This window comes from Aspergillus japonicus (assembly GCF_003184785.1).
Source record: "Aspergillus japonicus CBS 114.51 unplaced genomic scaffold BO86scaffold_15, whole genome shotgun sequence".
Lineage (NCBI taxonomy): Eukaryota > Fungi > Ascomycota > Eurotiomycetes > Eurotiales > Aspergillaceae > Aspergillus > Aspergillus japonicus.
In genome coordinates, this window is record NW_020291652.1 from 140775 (window position 1) to 159111 (window position 18337).

Sequence of the window (18337 nt, forward strand, 5' to 3'; positions counted from 1 at the left end):
TTTGTCTGCAGAATGGAAACCTAGCCACGAGCCCTAGCCGCAGCAGGTGAATATTCGCTTCACGGGGAAAGGTATCAGTTTGAGACAAATACGAAGTCAGTAGCCATGTGCTAGCTGGCTACGTTGTACAGGGTTGACTTGTTTGATTGCATACTGCGGTTCCAAAGCCTATTTTCTTTTCTTTTCTAAGTCGGCTGATTAGGCGATATCTCTGTGTGACGTCGCTACGGCCTTCGATTCATTCATACCTTTTTACCTCGATACTGACCATTGCCAATAGAACTCTTCTATGAAGTAGCCAGAGTCAAAAAGTCCAAAGTGATAGCCTGACCCCAAAGCCCGAGGTAAACTATAAAGAAGGTTACATCGTCCCCTCTCGATCTCCTCTTCTCTCGCTGAATGTCTCACTCTCTAAATCAGCCAATTGGATGATCCGGGACTAAGAGGCTTGTCTAGTCTTGATTCGGCTAAGCAAACCCCGCCCCTTGAAATAAGATGCCGACTCCGATTCCTAGATATTCCAGCCATTCGCTTCAAACAGACCGATTTCACTTGCGGATACGAGTTCCCCTTGGACGCCTTGCAGCACTTCTCGAACAGACAATACGAGCGTCTTGTTCCACAAGCACAGAAACAAACCTTAACCCCTGCCTTCCGCGTGCGCTGGCGATTCGTTTTTGGGGAATTGTGGCGGCGGCTATGGACGCATGTCAGCATGGTCCAGCCCGATTCAGGCAGTCTGGGGAAACCCCTTCAGCACAGGCGCGTCTCATGACGATCTGGATCTGGCGGTAAGGAGGAGAGGACTTTCCAGAAGGGGTTAGCATGGTAAATTAGTTTGCTATACTATACTATACTTAAGGTGTCTAAGGCTGACCCTGCATGCTTAGCGTTGGTCTAGCCTCGTCCAGCTGAGCACTGCGTCCTTCCCCGGTGCGGCTCGACCCTTACGATCTCCGTGTCTGGCACTGATATAGCACTTTTTTCACTCCACCTTTGCGGGAATTTCCGCAGCCTACAGTATACATTTGGACTGTTCTGCAGGTAAGCGAGCGAAGCGAGAGTCAGATGGGCGCCTTTCACTGGGAAGAATGTGGGGGCCGTCACGGAAAGGTGCAATGGCATTGAGTGCCCTCATCTTGCCTGAAAATTATATAAACCTCTGAATGGCCATTCGAAAACAACCTCTCATCACTACCATCATCAACATCATCCTCATCTACAAGTCTCTACACAGAATCATCACCCCTGCCCACCATGCACTTCCTCAAGTCCCTCGCCGTCCTCCTCGTCTCCGCTCTGAGCGTGTCCGCCACCCACTTCCACAACAACTACGGCAAGAACGGCTGGATCCAGGACAACCAGGGCTCCGACATCCAGCTCAAGAACGGCGGCTCCGTGACCATCGGCGGCGGCTGGGGCTTTTTCTGGGTCGACAGCAGCGTCTGTTCCAAAAACTCGGTTACCTACACCTGGCCCTCCAGCTACGGCGGTATGCTCTTTGCTTTGGCCTTGTGCTTCGAGCAGACACTGATGTTATGGTCTAGATGTCTATATCCACAGCGATGGTTTCTTGTACGACGCTAGTGGTAAGTCACTGGTGTTCGCGAACGTTTGGGGTGAGAAATACTGACTGTGGACTTCAGGTTACCAAATCTCCGGCGGTGCTCACATCTGCGGTTAAATATTTGTTTCGATGAGTGGAGGTCACGGTGTGAGGGAAGTGTTGGATTGGCTAGGAAATGTACATGCTGATATGTCCGTCGAGGGGGCTCACTTGAAGACAAGTGCAGCGTTTGTTGAATCGCTGTTGTGAATCTACAAGTCATAGACAATGCCTTTCCTGAATATAGTAATCCGTGTCGTTGACCTAGATATGTCGACTTCGTGGAATCAAGAAACAGCGGAACCTTCACCGTCCTACTAGTACTTATCCCGGTAGAGCATCATGTCAATCATCGACGATTTCCTCAACTCCTACTACATTGACAATGTACATGAGTTCAAGTTCCATCTCTCACAGAGATTCTTGGCGACCCTTCATAGTCTTGGTTCTCTATTTGTATTTGTGGTCAAGCATACTAATCTTCTCTTTCACTTCCCAGGCCCCAGGCCCCCGACCAAACTCCCATACTTCAAAGTGTTGGCCGTGGCCGCCCCCTGCCCCAAAGCTGGGGAGACGGTCAAAATCATCCTCGAGCAAGCATCGGCCCCCTGCCCCGTCGTCCCCTGGAAATGCTCCCTCAGCACCATCGTAAGCGGCGACGACCGATACGGGATCCTGGCCGCCCTGGCCGCCCTCGCACGAATGACCTCTTTCAGCGCGAGCAGATCCGTATTAATCTGCCTGCCCTCGCGCTGCTCCTGGGGAGACAATTTCGGCCGCGGGACCGCCGCAATAGTCTTATCATGGTAGAACTCCGACCCCGCCAGATCGACCAACACCAACTTGCCCCCAAGACAGAAATGCGATGCTGTCCTCAGTACCTCCTCCACTTTCCTCACTGCATCATCGACACACCCCTGGAACTCAGCCTTCTTAGCCTCCGCCGCATCAATCCGCGCCTGATTCACCTGATACTCGGGATTAGGCACGTACTTCCCCTCTGCATCCTTAACTAACCCCCTCAAACTTTCCTCAAGATAAACATCCGTCGCCCGCTTCGCAACAGGCACGAAATCCGACTCGCGCTCCACGACCGCCTCCCGCGCCGCCAGCAGCGCGCGCGACACGATCTCCACCTCCAGCACGGCATGCGTCCGCGAACTCAGATCATGCACCGTCGAAGACCCCGTTGCGCGCAGCGCCAATCCACCACGGAGATGTGTGAGGAACTCATCAAAGCTCCAGCACGCTTTCGTGGCGATGGGACGCACCCGCACGCGGCCGTGCTCCAGCACCTCCGTCTCCCCGCGGACGTGCGTCTTTCCGTCCCCGCCCTCGCGGATGTGGCATTTGCTGTGGTCGTTGAGGAGGTCGAAGGCCGCGTTGCCGCGGAGCTCGTACATGCGCAGGCCGAGGCCGAGGTGGGATGTTTTGTCGGTGGTGTTGGTGTTGACCGCGTGCAGGGCGTCCAGCAAGTGCTGCGCTGCTGCGAGACACAGCCCGTACTGCTCGCGATGCTCGAAGTCGTAGCCGATGATGGTGTGGGACTTGCCGCTGCCGGAGTGGCCGTAGGCGAAGACGGTGCTGGTTCCGCCGGTGAGGACCCGGGGTAAAGTGGGCGCAACCACGGCGTCGAACACAGCGCGGTTCGTGTCGCTCGACTCGAAGATGTGAGTGAACGCGTGGCTGCTTTTCCAGGGACGGGCTTGCGGACTCTGCGGGGGAAGGGATATTGATATGCGGTTGTGGCTGGGGTGGGGTTCATAGTTGCGAGTGAGTTCGGCGGGGTCGGACGCGTCGGGTGGGAGGGGGCGCCAGCGGACGAAGACGGAGCAGGGTTGCATCTTTTGTGTCTGAATAATGGGATTGATTAGTTGATGGTGCTGGTCATGAGAGAAGAGATCTAAGGTTGAGAAATTGAGCTTCTTAAACATTTGGTCCTCGAGGATGCCGGACATTCGGGGATTTCTCCACCCCGGCCGGTGGGGCTGGAGAGGCGATGATGGTCACGTGCTGATAGCATCTCTTATATCTTATCTGATGTCGCTATAGTACGGAGTACAGTTGACAGGATTTGGGATCCTATGGAGAGAACCATCGGCTAGATCGATGTTATCAGAGATCAAGTATGATTGTGATGTGAGTTTTCCTCATGATTACCAAGGCACAACCGTTCTGATCATATCTTTGAAGGCTGTAGTTTGTGTTGTGTATACGTGGATTGACTGATGAAATGTGTTGTACGTGGGGTCGAGGTGGTGTTCAGATGTGAAATAGTATTGTTGCCCAAGACAGCAAAAGTGGCACAGACAACAAAATGACAAAGAAAGACAAGAATTGTCTGCCATTCTGGAGATAATGGCTTCGGGAAAAGTGAGTTCCTTGAGCAGAAAGGACTTTCAGTCTACGGGCACTTAGCCATAAAGTAACAGTTTGTTATGGTTTGTAGTGTTACTGTGGATCCTTGAATCAATAATTACTGAAAGATTATTACGCGTGCAATGGATAAACTAAACCCTTCAATTCTTATATCTGACAGCTTTCAAAGTTGACAAGCAATATTTTTGTATCCCCACCCAGACAGTTCCCTATTATCCATTGATTGTGATCCTAATAAAGAACGCTGAGCGAGGCTGTCACCATTAAATCCGTGAAGCCCGTAATTAGTTGGTGCATCAAAGTCAGGAAAACTCCTCCGAATCAGCCGCGGATCGAACGTCAGTAGAAGCGCTGGGCTGTGTCGGGCTATCAGTAGGTATCTTTCGACGTCCCCCGCGCATAGCTTCAGTCTCCTCGAGCCACTTACCTACTCCCTGAATAGCAGATTGCGGGCACTTCTTGTGCCGAAGCAGGTATCCCTGGATCTCTGCCCCACTGAGCTCCTCCGGCGGAACAAGGTCAGCAAATTGACGGGCATAGACGTCGACAGCGGAGTCCCCCGCGGCATCCCGATCACCGTCAACCTCGGAGTAGATCGATTTGAAGAGATTGATAATCTCCGGGGTCTTGGTGTAGGTGTATGCGATGGTAAGGTCCACGCGGCCGTTGCGCGTGAGGGCCTCGTCGAGTTTCTTGGGATGGTTGGTGGTCATGATGAGAATGCGGCCCTCGCCGGCGGCGACGCCGTCAATGGCATTCAGGAGCCCGCTGAGGGTGACATGGTTAGCTGGCTCACGAGAAGAAGAGGAATCCCCATGATGACGAGGCATTGGAACCCCAACTTGGTGCTGCGGAACCCTCCTGGAACGGGGGGTCTTCGCCCGCTCCTGCGCCACACCGACGCAGTCCACATCCTCCATGAGGACGATGCAATGCGAGGGGAAAGAGCGGAAAATAAACGCCAAGTTACTGTCCGTCATCTCCTTCATGGTGAGATTGAGCTGGTACAGCGGCAGGGAGAAGTAGCCCGCAGCGGCGAAGCAGAGACTGGTCTTGCCGGTGCCCGGGGGGCCGTGCAGGAGGTACCCGCGGCGGTAAGGGATGCCGCGGCTGTTGTACCACTGTTGGGTCTTGGGGTGCAGATACTCCTTGATATCCTCCAGGAAGGTGGACTTCAAGTCCTCATCCAGCACGACCGTCGACATGGCGCGCGGGGTGCGCCTCATGCAGGGCACCCAGTACCCCGATTCTCGTAGATGACCGTGTACTTGCTCACGTGGTTGCGGTAGGCCATCTGTGCCTCGTAGCTCATCTTCTTGTGGAAGGACAGCCCGCCGCCAAAGGTTGTGATGCGAAGGGTATCACTGGTAGTGGTGGTGCTGGTTGCCCCCTTGCCGTGATGCTTCTCGACCTTCTCGACCTTCTGCCGAATGCGCTGGATCTTCACGGGCCGCCCCTTGTACCAGTTCAGATAGGTGCCCGGGTGCGGGGTGAAGCTAATACGCTGGGTGCGAATCAGAGCGATTGTCTTGCGCCAGTCGTCGAAGTCGCTGATCTCCTCGTCGTATGTGTCTGCGTCGGCTGGGCTCTCGCTGACACCGACATCACCATCCTCATCGTCCTTGGAGTCCGTCGTGACAACGTACCCCGCCACCTTGTTCAGGGGCTTGTGGTGCGCCATCCAGAACAGGTAGAACTTGTATCCCTCGTCGTCTGGGGTGATCTCGACAGTGGTTGTGCACAGGAAGCTGAAAACGCGGCGGAGTATGGCTGCCAGGTGCTTCGTGAAGTATTACACGAACATCGCCAAGGTCAGCTGGGAGAAGTACTTGGTCAAATCGAGACGCAGGTGGTGCGTCGCGAAGTGCGACATCAGAGTATAGCCGGGGATGTACCGGGACAAGATGGCTTCGTGCAGCTTCTTCGATTGGGGCAGCAGGGCTTGCGAGGTTCGCAGGAAGCTAGGCATGATGACGGTTGCTTTTGTCGATAGGGTCGGTTTGCTGGTGTCGGGACATACAAGAAATGCTCAACAAGATAGACAGAGAGAGACAAGAATGGTGGTTGCGGAGGAGGATGAGAAGAGATGGTGTTTTTATAAGATGATTGCTGTTCCCGAACCAAAGTATCTAGTGGAGGACATCCGTCAAGTAACAAAGAAGGAATGAGACACAATGCTATTGTACAATGAGTAACAATACTATGTCAATGACAAAGCTCCTATCTCAGCGTTTATATAGAAAAGGCCCGTAGTTGTGAATTGAAATTCTTCCTATACTACAAAGCAATAGGGGATATCAGACAAATCATTCATAATATAGACTATATAGAAGCTTAACAAGGGTTTGTGTCTAAACTGTTTCTATTGCTACATTGTTAATTCAGTGCCCAAAGAGATTGCTGTTTCAAACACTACAGGTACTCCATTGAAGATAATACTTTGAAGTAAAGCCATTAGTGTAACGCCGCGCCCTTAAAAGAACTTGTGTATTTTCATCTATTGGTCAACGCCTTTATGTCCTATACTCTTGGGCTTATTCATCTACACATCTTCATAACACTATTCACAGCCAGGCATTAGCAACATAAAGGTACCTATGCCACTAATTTAATAACAAGAACATTTCATTACCCTATGTTCCCCACGCCTGGTTCCACACGCACCCTAATAGATCAGTACTGGTGAGCCTTATCACAATGTATTACATCTCTTTTTATACTTGCAGTTTTGATCTGTCTCACGTTTACTTTCCTGTCTTTGCAAACAGCAGCTCCTTATTAGGCTGTCTGTTTAGTTTCGTCTCCTGGAATTGTGGCAGTGATGGATCGGACGGCCGAGGGTGGGCGTTGGTGGCCCCGAGATTCCGCGCGAGTTCTCTGCCTACGATGAGCTCGTAGATTATATCCAATTCGGACTTGTTGGTCTGGTCGGACATGGTGGTTGGTAGAGTATAGATTGGGCAAGGGTAAATGGTATTTTATTGCTGTAAAGTGTAAGAGGAGGGGAAGAGAGTATTGAAGTTTTCTCTGTCAATGTACGTGGGCGGTATAGTTTGTGTATCGAATCGTGGAGCCAAATCTGAAGAAGACATTAGAGTTGGTTTGAATGGTCTCGATTGACGATGTACATGTACCCTCCTGGTGGCAATGATTGCGTCATGATATGGTTATTGCAAAGCCGCCTGTAAGGTAGGCTGAGGCAGGGGCTAGGATTTGGGGGTTTAGAGTCTATACAAACAGTCCATAGGGATATAGACTTGTTGAGACCGGCCGTTCATGCAAGGGCTCTCACCGGTGAGGCTTTTAATCTGCAGGTTACTACAGGTCCCCAATGATCTATAAAAGCACTCATCTTGTTGGTCCATGTCTACGAACTGACCATCATTCTTTAGCCAATTCGTCCATTCAATTATATGATCTAAAATAAGTGGTTAGACATAGTTCCCTATCAAAATGTAAAGAAGTCCGAACAATTAATACGTACTATAATCTGAAGACGTTATATCATGTCGCCATTTCGCATGTGGTACTATATCGTAACAACCAGTACTAACAGAGTAATTATGAACAACTTGTTTTCAACTCAAGATCAAAATGAGTTAGAGCATCAGGTCAAAAGCAATAACATTGCGGTACAGCAAGGAAATCACCATTGGATCTACAAAGCCGGGTCTTCGCAGCTAGTTAGGCTGCCAAGAACCATTAGGCAAGTCATTGTCATGATATGTGTTCATAAAAGCTATCAGCTCCTCGTCCAGGCTACGAAGATCCTCTTCCCCATAACTGGGGAAGTTGAGCTCGTCCGCCGCCGCAGCCCAAGGCCTCTCTCCTGGTTGTTGATGTGAGGCGTCATTGTGTTCGTTTGACAGCTCGGCGTTGTATGCGTCCACCACTCGAAATTCCCTGCTTTGGAGGATGTTTTGCGTATCAATCCAGGACCCGACATACGGGGTTCCGTCGGATCCGAAAGTACGCATTGTAGGCATGGCGTTCTATTGGCTGGATGGCCAGATAAGAGAGAACAAGGGTGACTTAATGTGTAGTTTATCGGGACGATCAAGCGGAAGCGCTGTGGAAGTTTTGTATGTTGTCAATTTGGAGAGACTTAGTTCAGATTGTTCTTATATTATGACTAGGTACGCTGTCTATATATAATGCTGGTGGCAACGGTTGCATCATAACATGATAATTGGAATGTCGCCTGTGAATGAGGTAGCGGCAACGTTTGCGGGGAATTTCACTTTGTTTCCGAAACTTACAGAAGCTTTGTATGAGGATGTCAACTTCGTGCATTGTTTGCACAAGGCTAATTGCTAGCGCGAGTGCCAGTATCAATGCTAACGTCTAAGCTCTTCAAGGGAGCAAAGGCTCTCCTTTCGACCATTCCCAAGGGCTGACTTACACTTGAAGCTGATAGCCAGACTATCGATGTTCCTGATGATTCTGCCATTGATTTGAAGCAAGTCCTCAGGCGAATGCACGTCTCGAGGAGTCATTACATAGCTACAACAACCGACAATCAAAACCCACCGAGAAATATCTATGAACGTCACTTTGTCAGAGAAAAGCAACGCTGATATGTCGTTCATGGACCGTGCTTCTCTAAACCCCTGTTCAACCTAGACCTGCATACGGATCATTCTTCTTGGCTTGCTTACTTGGCAGGATTGATGCCAGAGTAACAGCATTTGATAAGAAGCTGTGAAGAGCTTGTCCTGACACGGGACGGTGGCAACTCTTCCTCAGTATCACACGTTCAGCACATCAATTTACTACGATAGCAAAAGAGCAACCTCCCAAGACAGCGGGTCTTAAGAGCTATTCATTCCCTGAATTAATAAACGCAAGATCTGTGTTTACAGCCCTGACGCGAGCTGCGCAACATAAAATCCGGCAATACAGTGTGGAGCTGCAACCTCTTCCAAGGAGAAAGAGATAGGTCTCATGCTCCCCAGAAAAGGATCTAAGAAGAGTTTGTGAAGGAGTTGATTGTCATCGATCATTTATTGATTTCGCGCACCCTGTCAAAGGGAGAAAAGGACCCTGTATATTTGTCCAGCTGAGTCGTGGCCACATATCGAACTCCACGACACCCTTTTAACTTGGTACCCAAGTCACCAAAATTGTCCACAGCTCTTCATCACAATGCATGCTCCCTGAGAACTCCATTCGCTCCCGATTTCATTTCGACTCTCCCTCTCGTCCTCAAGAAATCCCTAAGACTATCATAAATTCGAATGGCGCTTTATTCATAGTCGGGCCAACTGTGCCAAGACGTGATGTACACGTTCTCTTGCCCGCGAGAATACGGCATCGACTCCATACTTAGGATTGGGGAATCCCTCGCCGTAGTCCCAGAATCAATTTCGGATTGCGACGGCGAGGTACTCTCCTCGTCTACTGGGGCATCGCCATGGAATTCTGCGGCAAGCATCCGGGTTTCTTCATCGTCGTCGGCATTGAGTGGTTGTTCGGAGTCGTTCCAGCGCATGTAGAAAAAGGCTTGGTCGTTTGGGTCTGGCATTGTGGTTGTGGGAATCGTGATAGATGTTTGGGATTGTCTCGTCAGATATAAGCTCGTTAGGTGAATTTCGTGTGGTGGAATCTAAGGTAATAATCGGGTGGGGGATTTTATTATCGGGGTGGTAAACGTATACTGTGGGTGGTGGCAAGGGTTGCGTCATGGCAGGATCATGGCGATGTTGCCTCTCAGTGTAGTAGGGGAGACGCCCGGCGGGGGATTTGACTTCGCTGCTGGAGTCTGTAGAAACTTTGGTTGAGTGTGTCAACTTCAGGGTCATCGCTTGCGCTGCTGACGGGGCTGTCATGCCGCGGACCCATCCAGAACCGCGGCAAGCCTCATTCGAGATCAAGTTGAGCGGCCAGGGGATCTCAAGTATTATAGAGCTTCCAGTGGATCAAATGACAAAATAACCGGTTTGAAAGCATAGAAAACCCTCGGAGTCTAAACATTCATCTAAACCAAGCAATTATCACCACCTGAAAATCTCTTTTCGTACACTCCCAGCATTCATCGGAGCTGAGTGGCTATAATAGACCAGCGCGGTAGGTTCCTCACCATCGAACACGGGCAAGAAGTCCGACACTCGTGCGACAGCAGGAACATCAGTACAGCTCGCAACATTATCTAGACCCTCCTCTTCGATCTCAATCCACTTGTCGGCGATCGCCGCCACGACGGCACTGTTCCACACCCCTTCCTGAACCGCAGAGGCACGAAGCACCCGTACGGCTCGCCGGCGGATGTGAGGATCACGGCATCGCACGGCGACGTTGAACATACCTGCTATGATGCCGAGGTCGAGAGAGAAGGTTTTAGGAGTCGGTAATGGAGACGAAGCAGCCGAATCTGAGGGAGAAAAAGAAGGATTCGAGGAAAGTCCCACAAGGGACTCGCCTAGAGTGACCATCTCTTCGAAAAAGGCACAGTATTTATCCCAATCGACATTATCCCCTGCCTCGGCCTGACCCGCAGGTTTGAATATATCTAGCGAAACCAAGCAGTCGAACTTCCGTAGCTGGAGCACTGCGAGACCACGCCGCTCGCGGTCCGTTAGAAAAGTGTTGCGCTCACGCAGAAAGTCGTCCAGTGCGGTAGACCAGCGATCCAGCAGGGAGATCGAGACGTCACGCAGAGCCACAGCCGCGCGGTTCAACCCATTCACCAGCTCTATGGACTTTGGGAAAGGAGAATATTGCTCCGCCTTTGTACGTTCGTGTTGCAGCTCCGTATTGCGCTGCCGGTAGTAGTACGTGTAGATCTCGAGGGTCTCACGCGCGTCGGCTAACGAGTGAAACACGATGGGTCTGTCCAGGTCAATGACCAGCTCAGGCCAAAGGTTGCAGCGCTCTGCGCTCATGCGGTGTACGGTCTGTAGCGTTCTACGATTAGTAACCGGACGCCTATACTCTGCCGGGAGTGGGCACCGTACCACAATGATTTGCGCTTGCAAGCGAGTGAAGAGCCCACACACAACGTCGATGGGGACATACGGCATGCGACCTTTACTCAGAGCCGTGGATGTGTTGAATGGATTGGCTCGAAGCTCATCGAGAATTTTTAGTCCACTGGTGATGTGGGTGATGGCCGAACCGTATTGGCCGCGCATTGCCTTGAGCTTAGCTAGTATGCACATCTTCTCACGGGAGAGTAGACGGAAACCCTTACCTCGAAGCAAGCAAAAAGGATGCAGGACATTAAGCAGACATCAAGGGGCTGTGAGCCGCCCGGCGCCGGCATCAGACAACGCATGGCGCATATATACTGTCGCAAAGCAAAGGGGTCGTGCATGGTCTGAGAGCCGGGTTGGTAGAGAGTGCCCGCATCACGCTCCAAGCGCTCATGTAGCGAGCCCAATGCAACAGTAACATGGCGAATCGCCGGCTCATGGTGCGCAGACTGCAGCAGCAGGCGTTCCCAGAAGATACATTCGAAGTCGCCAGCCAGCTGCAGGGCAGTCTTGGCTATGAAAAACTGGAACGAACGGCGCTCCTGGTTCGAGATAAGTAGATCATCACTGAGTGACCGGGGAACGAGCGGCCTTGTGAATGGGTTTGATTGCAATGTCGTGAGGCTAGACGGGGGCGATGGGGGTGGAATCTCGTAGCCGTCGCATACACGGCCGGTTGAGGTACAGCGCAGACAGTTCGGGAGCTCTTCAGTACACTTGACGTGTCGCTCTAGCGTTCTCAGTAAGTCATCGACAGACAATTGTTTCATTTGGGATTACCAATCCCACTTACTTCTAAACTCGGTCAGCAGGGACCCCATCGAATTGTGGGGAGCACATACTTGCAGGTCAAGCAGCCGGTGCGCGTCTTGGGACGATACGACCGCTTTCGCTGTCCCGGAGCAACTCGGGGCATCGATTTAGCAAGATGCAGCGGGTTTTAACTCTGTTCATTGAATAGAGCTGACAGGTGAGAAGGGGGGAGTGTGAGCCGATGCAGGCGATGTTATCGATAATCATCTGAGTCACATGTTGCAACTTGACCCCTTTGGGTTAGTCGATCGGAGTAGCCGGATGAGTTATTTATAGTACAGACAAAATATATGTCTATTGAATCTAGTCTACGAAGTAGGTCTAGGTGATGACGCCCGGATTGGCACGCTTGTGCGGGGCAAAAATCCTCGTTACTATGGACATTTCAACCCGGAGATTTTGCGATACTACGCTAGCCACGAGTGGCATTCCAAGTGCCATACAGAAGACCATTACGACCACTCGGCAAAACAAAAAATCTGCCGGGAAAATCGTACGCAGGAGAATTAAATCTACATATAATCTCTAATAATCCTTATAGAAAAGAATAATAAAAGATATTCCTTGATAAAGAATCCTAATAATAATACCTTCGGCCTCTAAAAACCCTGAATTTCCTACTATAAGAAGGGTCCGAATTAATCACGTAATTCAACAGCCTTAGGGGGGGAAGATGGCGGATATATTAAAAACCTAAAGAAGACTTAGTAATTTACTCTATACAGAAGTACAGAGTGACTTACTGAGTAGTTTCCAGGGAGTTTTAATAGGCAGTGAACACTGAAGTGTATCGGCGTGTGCATGTAACACCTCACTTTAATAAGTCATATAATTTTAAATTAAACTGGATATATATAAATACTACAAATTTATAGAGATTTCTTTTTTTTTAATAATTAAATAATTTATAAGGTATTAAACTTTTTTTTTAAATAAGCAAATCTATTAGTATTATATTTATAATTAATAGATTATAAGCCCAGCTTAAGCTTAAAGCTTTTATTTAATTATTTTTTATTATTTTTTTTTATTTTTTGGTGTTAAGTACTAAGAAGACTTTTCTATTAACTATATAGTCTATTAAAAAGTACTAGACTAAGTTAAATATTTTAAATAATTTATAAATTTAATAATTAAAAAAATATATTTATTAATTAATAAAAATATAGTAGATAGTTAATATTACTAAGCTTCCGGCCTTAACAGGTATACATAACTATTAAATCTAATATAAAATCTTAAAAATATATCTTTACTTATAAAATTTTTAAAAAATAATTTTAAGTACTAATAAAAAATTTATTTAATTTTTTTTATTTATTTAGTTCTCTGGTAAAGCTGAAGCAGCTGGAAGTTTTTAAATTATATAAAATATACCTAAATTTACTGGCTTTAGCTTTGGTAAAATAAATATTAACCTTACTATATATAAAAAAATATTAAAATACTTTAAAAGGTAGTTATTTATATAAAAAATTAAAAATAAAAAAACTATTAAAGCTATTTATACTATACTAACTATAAAAATTTAATATAGTATTATTAATTTTAATAGTATAAAAAAAATCTAGAATAAGCTAAAAAAATATTTTAATATTATTTTTAATATATAGTTATTTAAAAAACTATAAACTACTATATTCCTACAGTATAACAACTGTAAAAATATTAATAAATATATTATAAAAATATTTAAAATATTAAATAAGTTTTAATATAGTTTTACTAATAATAAGAAACTTAGCAATAGTATATATATTTAGTTTTTTTTTATAATTTTAAAAAACAGTAGTCCACCTTTTTAACTTTCTATTTTAATTTTTAATATATTAAAAAAAGTATAATATAGAATTAAATTATTTAGATTTTTATAAAAAAAAATATATATTTAGTTTAACTTTAGTAATACTAATTTTATAAAGGTGCCTAAAGGCTGGAAGTTAAACAACTCTAAATCTAAAAACTAATAAAATAAAAATAATTAGTCTAAAAAAAAACAATTTTAAAAAAAAATTCTTTAGAATATTTATAAAAACTGGATTTATAATTATTATAATAAAGTTAAATATAAAAAGCCTAGCTGCTGAAAACTACACTTAGAGTTAAAACTATTTAAAACAGTAAAAAATACTAAGACTAATATTACTAAAAATAAGTAGTTTTCTACTTTATTAGTATTTTTAGTTACTAGCAGCTATAAAAAATAAAAGGCTACCAGTAGATATAAAAAATAAAAGGCTATTAATATTATTAATTATAATATTACTATAGCATATTTTAAATATATAAATAATTAGATTATTAACTTAAATTCTACTAAATATCTTATTAAAAATAAGAGTAGTTTTATATCTAAAACTATAAAGCTATATAAATAAAAAATTAAAACTGCTACTAGTAAGATTATATACTTAATTAGTATAGATAATATAAAGTTAAAGCTGATATACAGCCCTAGGAAATTTTATACAGTTAGATTAATAAATATATTATATATTTCTAATATTAAGATTAACTTACTTAGAACTATATATCTTATAAAATTTAGTCTTACTACTCTCTTATATTCTAATAAAATAGTAATTTTTAAAATAAATAATTAAAAACTTTTCTAAGGTTTCTTAGAAAGACTTTATTAAACTCTCACTTTCGCATACAAATTGGGTACAAAAGTGAGGTAAAAGTAAAAGAAAATTAAAAAATTAAAATTAGATAAATAAAAAAATAGGCTTACTGCTAGAATTAATTAAAAAAACTAATTAAAACTAATTAAAGCTGATTAAACTAAAACTAAAACTAATTAAACTAATTATTCTTCTAAATAGAACTCCAGGGGTCTTTTTATCCTTATTTATAGCTAATTAGCTATTAAAAACATATAACAAATATATAAATATATATAAAATTTATATAAAAATTATATAAATAAAACAGGGCCGAGAACAATAAAACCAGTAGTTGAATAGGGCCTAGAATAATTAATAAAAGTAAGGCCTTTTGCTCTGCTGCGGGGTGGGCAGAACTTAGAATATCAGTCTACCAACTGGTGGCCTAAGGCAGCCCACTAGTAGCCTAAGACTGCCAACTGGCCTAAGACTGTAAACTGGCAAGCCTGAGGCATATCTTTAGTAGCAGGCAGGGCTTAAAATGGCGGGTAAGCAGAAATAGCAGGCAAACAGGCCCTAAAATAGCACCTGGTAGTAGTAGTAAACTGGCAAGCCTAAGGCTGCCAACTGGCCAATCTGCCTATATTCTTAATACATCCCCGCAGTTTTAATAAGATAAAATATCAGAAAAAACTAAAGTAAATAAATTACTAAAATAAAAAGTAACTAAATAATTAAAAAATAATAGAATTTAATAAATTACTATATTCAGCTGTTTAATAAATTTAGTATATTTTTAACTAGAAAACTACTTAATTAGGCTATCTGCTTATATTTTATTAGTAGATACTTAATAAATATTAATAGTTTTATTTAGGGCTTTTTACCTAAGCTAATAATTAGTAATATTAATATATTTTAAACTAGTCCAAAAGAAGAAATTCTTATTAGTAAAAGTTTTAACTGTTTAATAATTATTATATAATATAAAAAAGTATTAATTAGGGCTAAACCCTATTTAACTAAAAAATCTTTTCTACTAAAAAAATTATTTAGCTGCAGTAGTTAGGGCTAACAATTTAGCTTTAGTAGTTAAAAAAATTATATAATACTATTTTTTACTTAGCTATTTAATAAAACTATTAAATAAGTAAATAATATATCCTATTAAAATAGTATAATTTTAATTATAAGTAAAACTAGTATTACTAGCTATATAAAATAAAATAGGGCTAAAGCTAAATTTAATAGCCAAATTTTTTATTTTTTTTAAATAAAAGATTAAATAATCTACAGCTTTAAAATATTTAAAGCTTAGATTAGTTAAATATTCTAAAATTGACTAGTATAATTTAGTAATATTAGGCCTAGTTTAGACTATAGAATATAAAGCTAACTCTACTTTCTGCTAAAATTTATAAATTTAATTAGCTGTAGCCTGGTAGAGTAGATTGTTTACTAATTTTTTATTTAAAAATAAAGATTTAAAGCTTTTTTTTACCCTAAATTAAACTTATTAATAATCTTATTAATATAGTTTAATTATTAAATCTACAACTTCCTATTTGGGTAATTATATAAGATTTAAATATTAAGAAATAAATTAGCCTTTTTAAGGTTCTTAAATTTAAATAATATTATTAATTTTTTCTTAAATTTATTAAATTTTTAATAATTTAATTTATGGAACATACAAATTATATTATCTATAAAAATTATTAAAATAATAAATTTATTAATAAAAATATATTAATTTTTTTAAATAGGCTTAAGTCCTAGGGCTATTAGCCTTTATTTCAGAGTATTTTACTAAAAAAATAATAAACATCTTAATCTATATAGAACTTTTCTTAATAAAAAAACTATTTATTTATTTTCTAATCCAGAAATTAGACCTATATAGATTTTCTTTTTAATAAAACTATTAAAAAAGACAGTAATTATATCTAATTAATTAGTTTTTAAATTAAATACAGTAATTAGGGCTAAAAGAATCTGTATAAATCTAGCTATAAAAATACTAGTATATATTTTTAACTAATTAAATATCTGCAAATCGCCCCTAATATAAATTTAGACTTTAAAACTAGTTAAATAATTAGTTTTATTAAATTTATATAAAAATACTTATTTTAATAGTAATACTTCAGCTCTATTAATTTTATAAATTAAATATATATTTTATATATTTAGGGCTTTTAATTAATTAATTTTAGTTTTAGCAGTCTAAGTAAATTAGCTTAAAAATATATAATGTTTTATTTCTTACCAATCAGTAGGCGGAGATAGAACTAATAAAAAATTAATATAAAAAATTTTATTTTTATTAATATAATTAACTATTATTTAAATAACTTACAGGGTAAGTCTAGCTTTTTTAAAATTAAAATTAGATAATTCTCAACAGGTCTGTTTTAGGCCTTTAATTAGTTTAATATCTAAAAACTCAGTTTTATTAATCAGCTTATTAATATTTAAATTATTAATAAAAACCTAAGGCAGTAAAGAAGATGGGGTAATATTAAACAGTAAAAAAAGTAAATTATCTATAATTATATTATTATTTTAGCCGGCTAAAATATTTAACTAGTTTAAAACTACTAACTGGTCTAAGGCTGCTAACTGGTCTAAAGCTGCCAACTGGCCTTATTCCAGTTAATTACCTTATAAAGATTTAGGCTTAGATATTTATTTTAATATTTCTAAATTAAAAAGGTTCTTATCTGTATTAGATTCTTTAGATTTTTTAAAAATAAAAATATCTAATTGTTTTAACTGAATAGAATTAACTAATTTAGTTATTTTTTATTTTATTAATAGATTTCCTAATTTAGTATATTATTTATAGTTAAAATTTTTATTAAAAATAATATTATAAGCTAAAATTATTTTTTTAAAAATAGGCACCCAGATCTGCTAAATATTAGTTATTTAGTAGCTAACTAAATAACTAATTAAAACTCTGGGCCTTAGTTTATCTTCTTTAGATAAATTACTAATTTAAATATAGATATATAATTTATACTTTTTTAAACAGAAAAAATCTAGTTTTTTAAATAACTAAAAAGGCAGCTTTAAAAGACTTTTTTAAACAGCTTTATATAGTATTTTCTAATTCAGTTGTTTATTTAGCATTTTATTTAAAATAAAAATAGCCAAATCTATTATTTTAGGCCATAAAAATATAGAGAGCCCTAAATTAATTAATAAACTTTTTATTTTAAAAGTAATTAAAGCTCTGGATCTTTCTATATATAGATTTTACTTTAACTAGTAAACTGGTAAATAACTAATTAGTAGACCCTTAGTACTAGCCCAGATTAGAAAAATACTAAAATTCTAGTTCTAAGTAAAATAAAATTTTTTAAATATTATTCTAAACTAATTGATAATTAATTAAATTATATTAATAATTAATTTTAAAATATCTGATTTAAAAGTTAGGGCTTGCTCTAGGTAAAATTTTAAATAAAAATAAGAAAAATAGCTAATATATTTCTATTTATTAATTCTATTTATTATATAAATTAAGTTTTAATAAATTAATTTAAATATCTAACTTTCTGCTTTAAATTTTTGCCTTAAAATTTGCCTCTTTAATTGGCTAATTTTATATATAAGATATTTTTTATTTAGACTTAGCTTTTCTAAGCTAGCCTATTTTAGTAAATTAGTAATATTAATTTTTTAAACTAAATTATTTAAATAATTTAAAGCTTTTTTACTAGGGTGTCCTAGTTTTTTATACTATTTTTTAACTGTTTTAAATATTATATATAGATATTTTTAAGAACTTCTCTGAGGTTTCTCAGAAAGACTTCATTAAACTCTCACTTTCGCATACAAATTGGGTGCGAAAGTGAGGTGAAAGTAAGAGAAAATTAAAAAAATTAAAATTAGATAAATAAGAAAATAGGCTAACTGCTAGAATTGATTGGAAAAACTGATTAAAACTGATTAAA

At 40.8% G+C, this 18337-nt stretch overlaps 4 protein-coding genes across 4 annotated transcripts; 1 reads left to right on the forward strand and 3 right to left on the reverse strand.

The window, feature by feature from the left end:
- Positions 1 to 1257: 1257 nt before the first annotated feature.
- BO86DRAFT_378074 (uncharacterized protein) lies at positions 1258 to 1684 on the forward strand (the record flags this gene model as incomplete). Its single annotated transcript, XM_025670610.1, has 3 exons — positions 1258 to 1492; positions 1548 to 1589; positions 1647 to 1684. 3 exons carry the CDS (start codon positions 1258 to 1260, stop codon positions 1682 to 1684), a joined length of 315 nt encoding a protein of 104 aa, XP_025529087.1.
- A 357-nt stretch (positions 1685 to 2041) lies between these two features.
- Positions 2042 to 3483, reverse strand: BO86DRAFT_388077 (kinesin family protein). Its single transcript, XM_025671766.1, has one exon. The coding sequence runs from the start codon at positions 3448 to 3450 to the stop codon at positions 2095 to 2097; it is 1356 nt and encodes a 451-aa protein (XP_025529088.1). The 5' UTR covers positions 3451 to 3483; the 3' UTR covers positions 2042 to 2094.
- An 804-nt stretch (positions 3484 to 4287) lies between these two features.
- Positions 4288 to 5954, reverse strand: BO86DRAFT_378076 (P-loop containing nucleoside triphosphate hydrolase protein; the record flags this gene model as incomplete). The annotated part of the gene is made up of 3 exons (XM_025670611.1): positions 4288 to 5206; positions 5254 to 5733; positions 5788 to 5954. 3 exons carry the CDS (start codon positions 5952 to 5954, stop codon positions 4288 to 4290), a joined length of 1566 nt encoding a protein of 521 aa, XP_025529089.1.
- Positions 5955 to 9895: 3941 nt separating this feature from the next.
- On the reverse strand, positions 9896 to 11927 carry BO86DRAFT_53618 (Zn(II)2Cys6 transcription factor domain-containing protein). Its single transcript, XM_025677454.1, has 4 exons — positions 11795 to 11927; positions 11175 to 11684; positions 10939 to 11118; positions 9896 to 10878 (listed from the first exon to the last, which is right to left on the reverse strand). Exons 1-4 carry the CDS (start codon positions 11870 to 11872, stop codon positions 9979 to 9981), a joined length of 1668 nt encoding a protein of 555 aa, XP_025529090.1. The 5' UTR covers positions 11873 to 11927; the 3' UTR covers positions 9896 to 9978.
- Positions 11928 to 18337: the final 6410 nt, after the last annotated feature.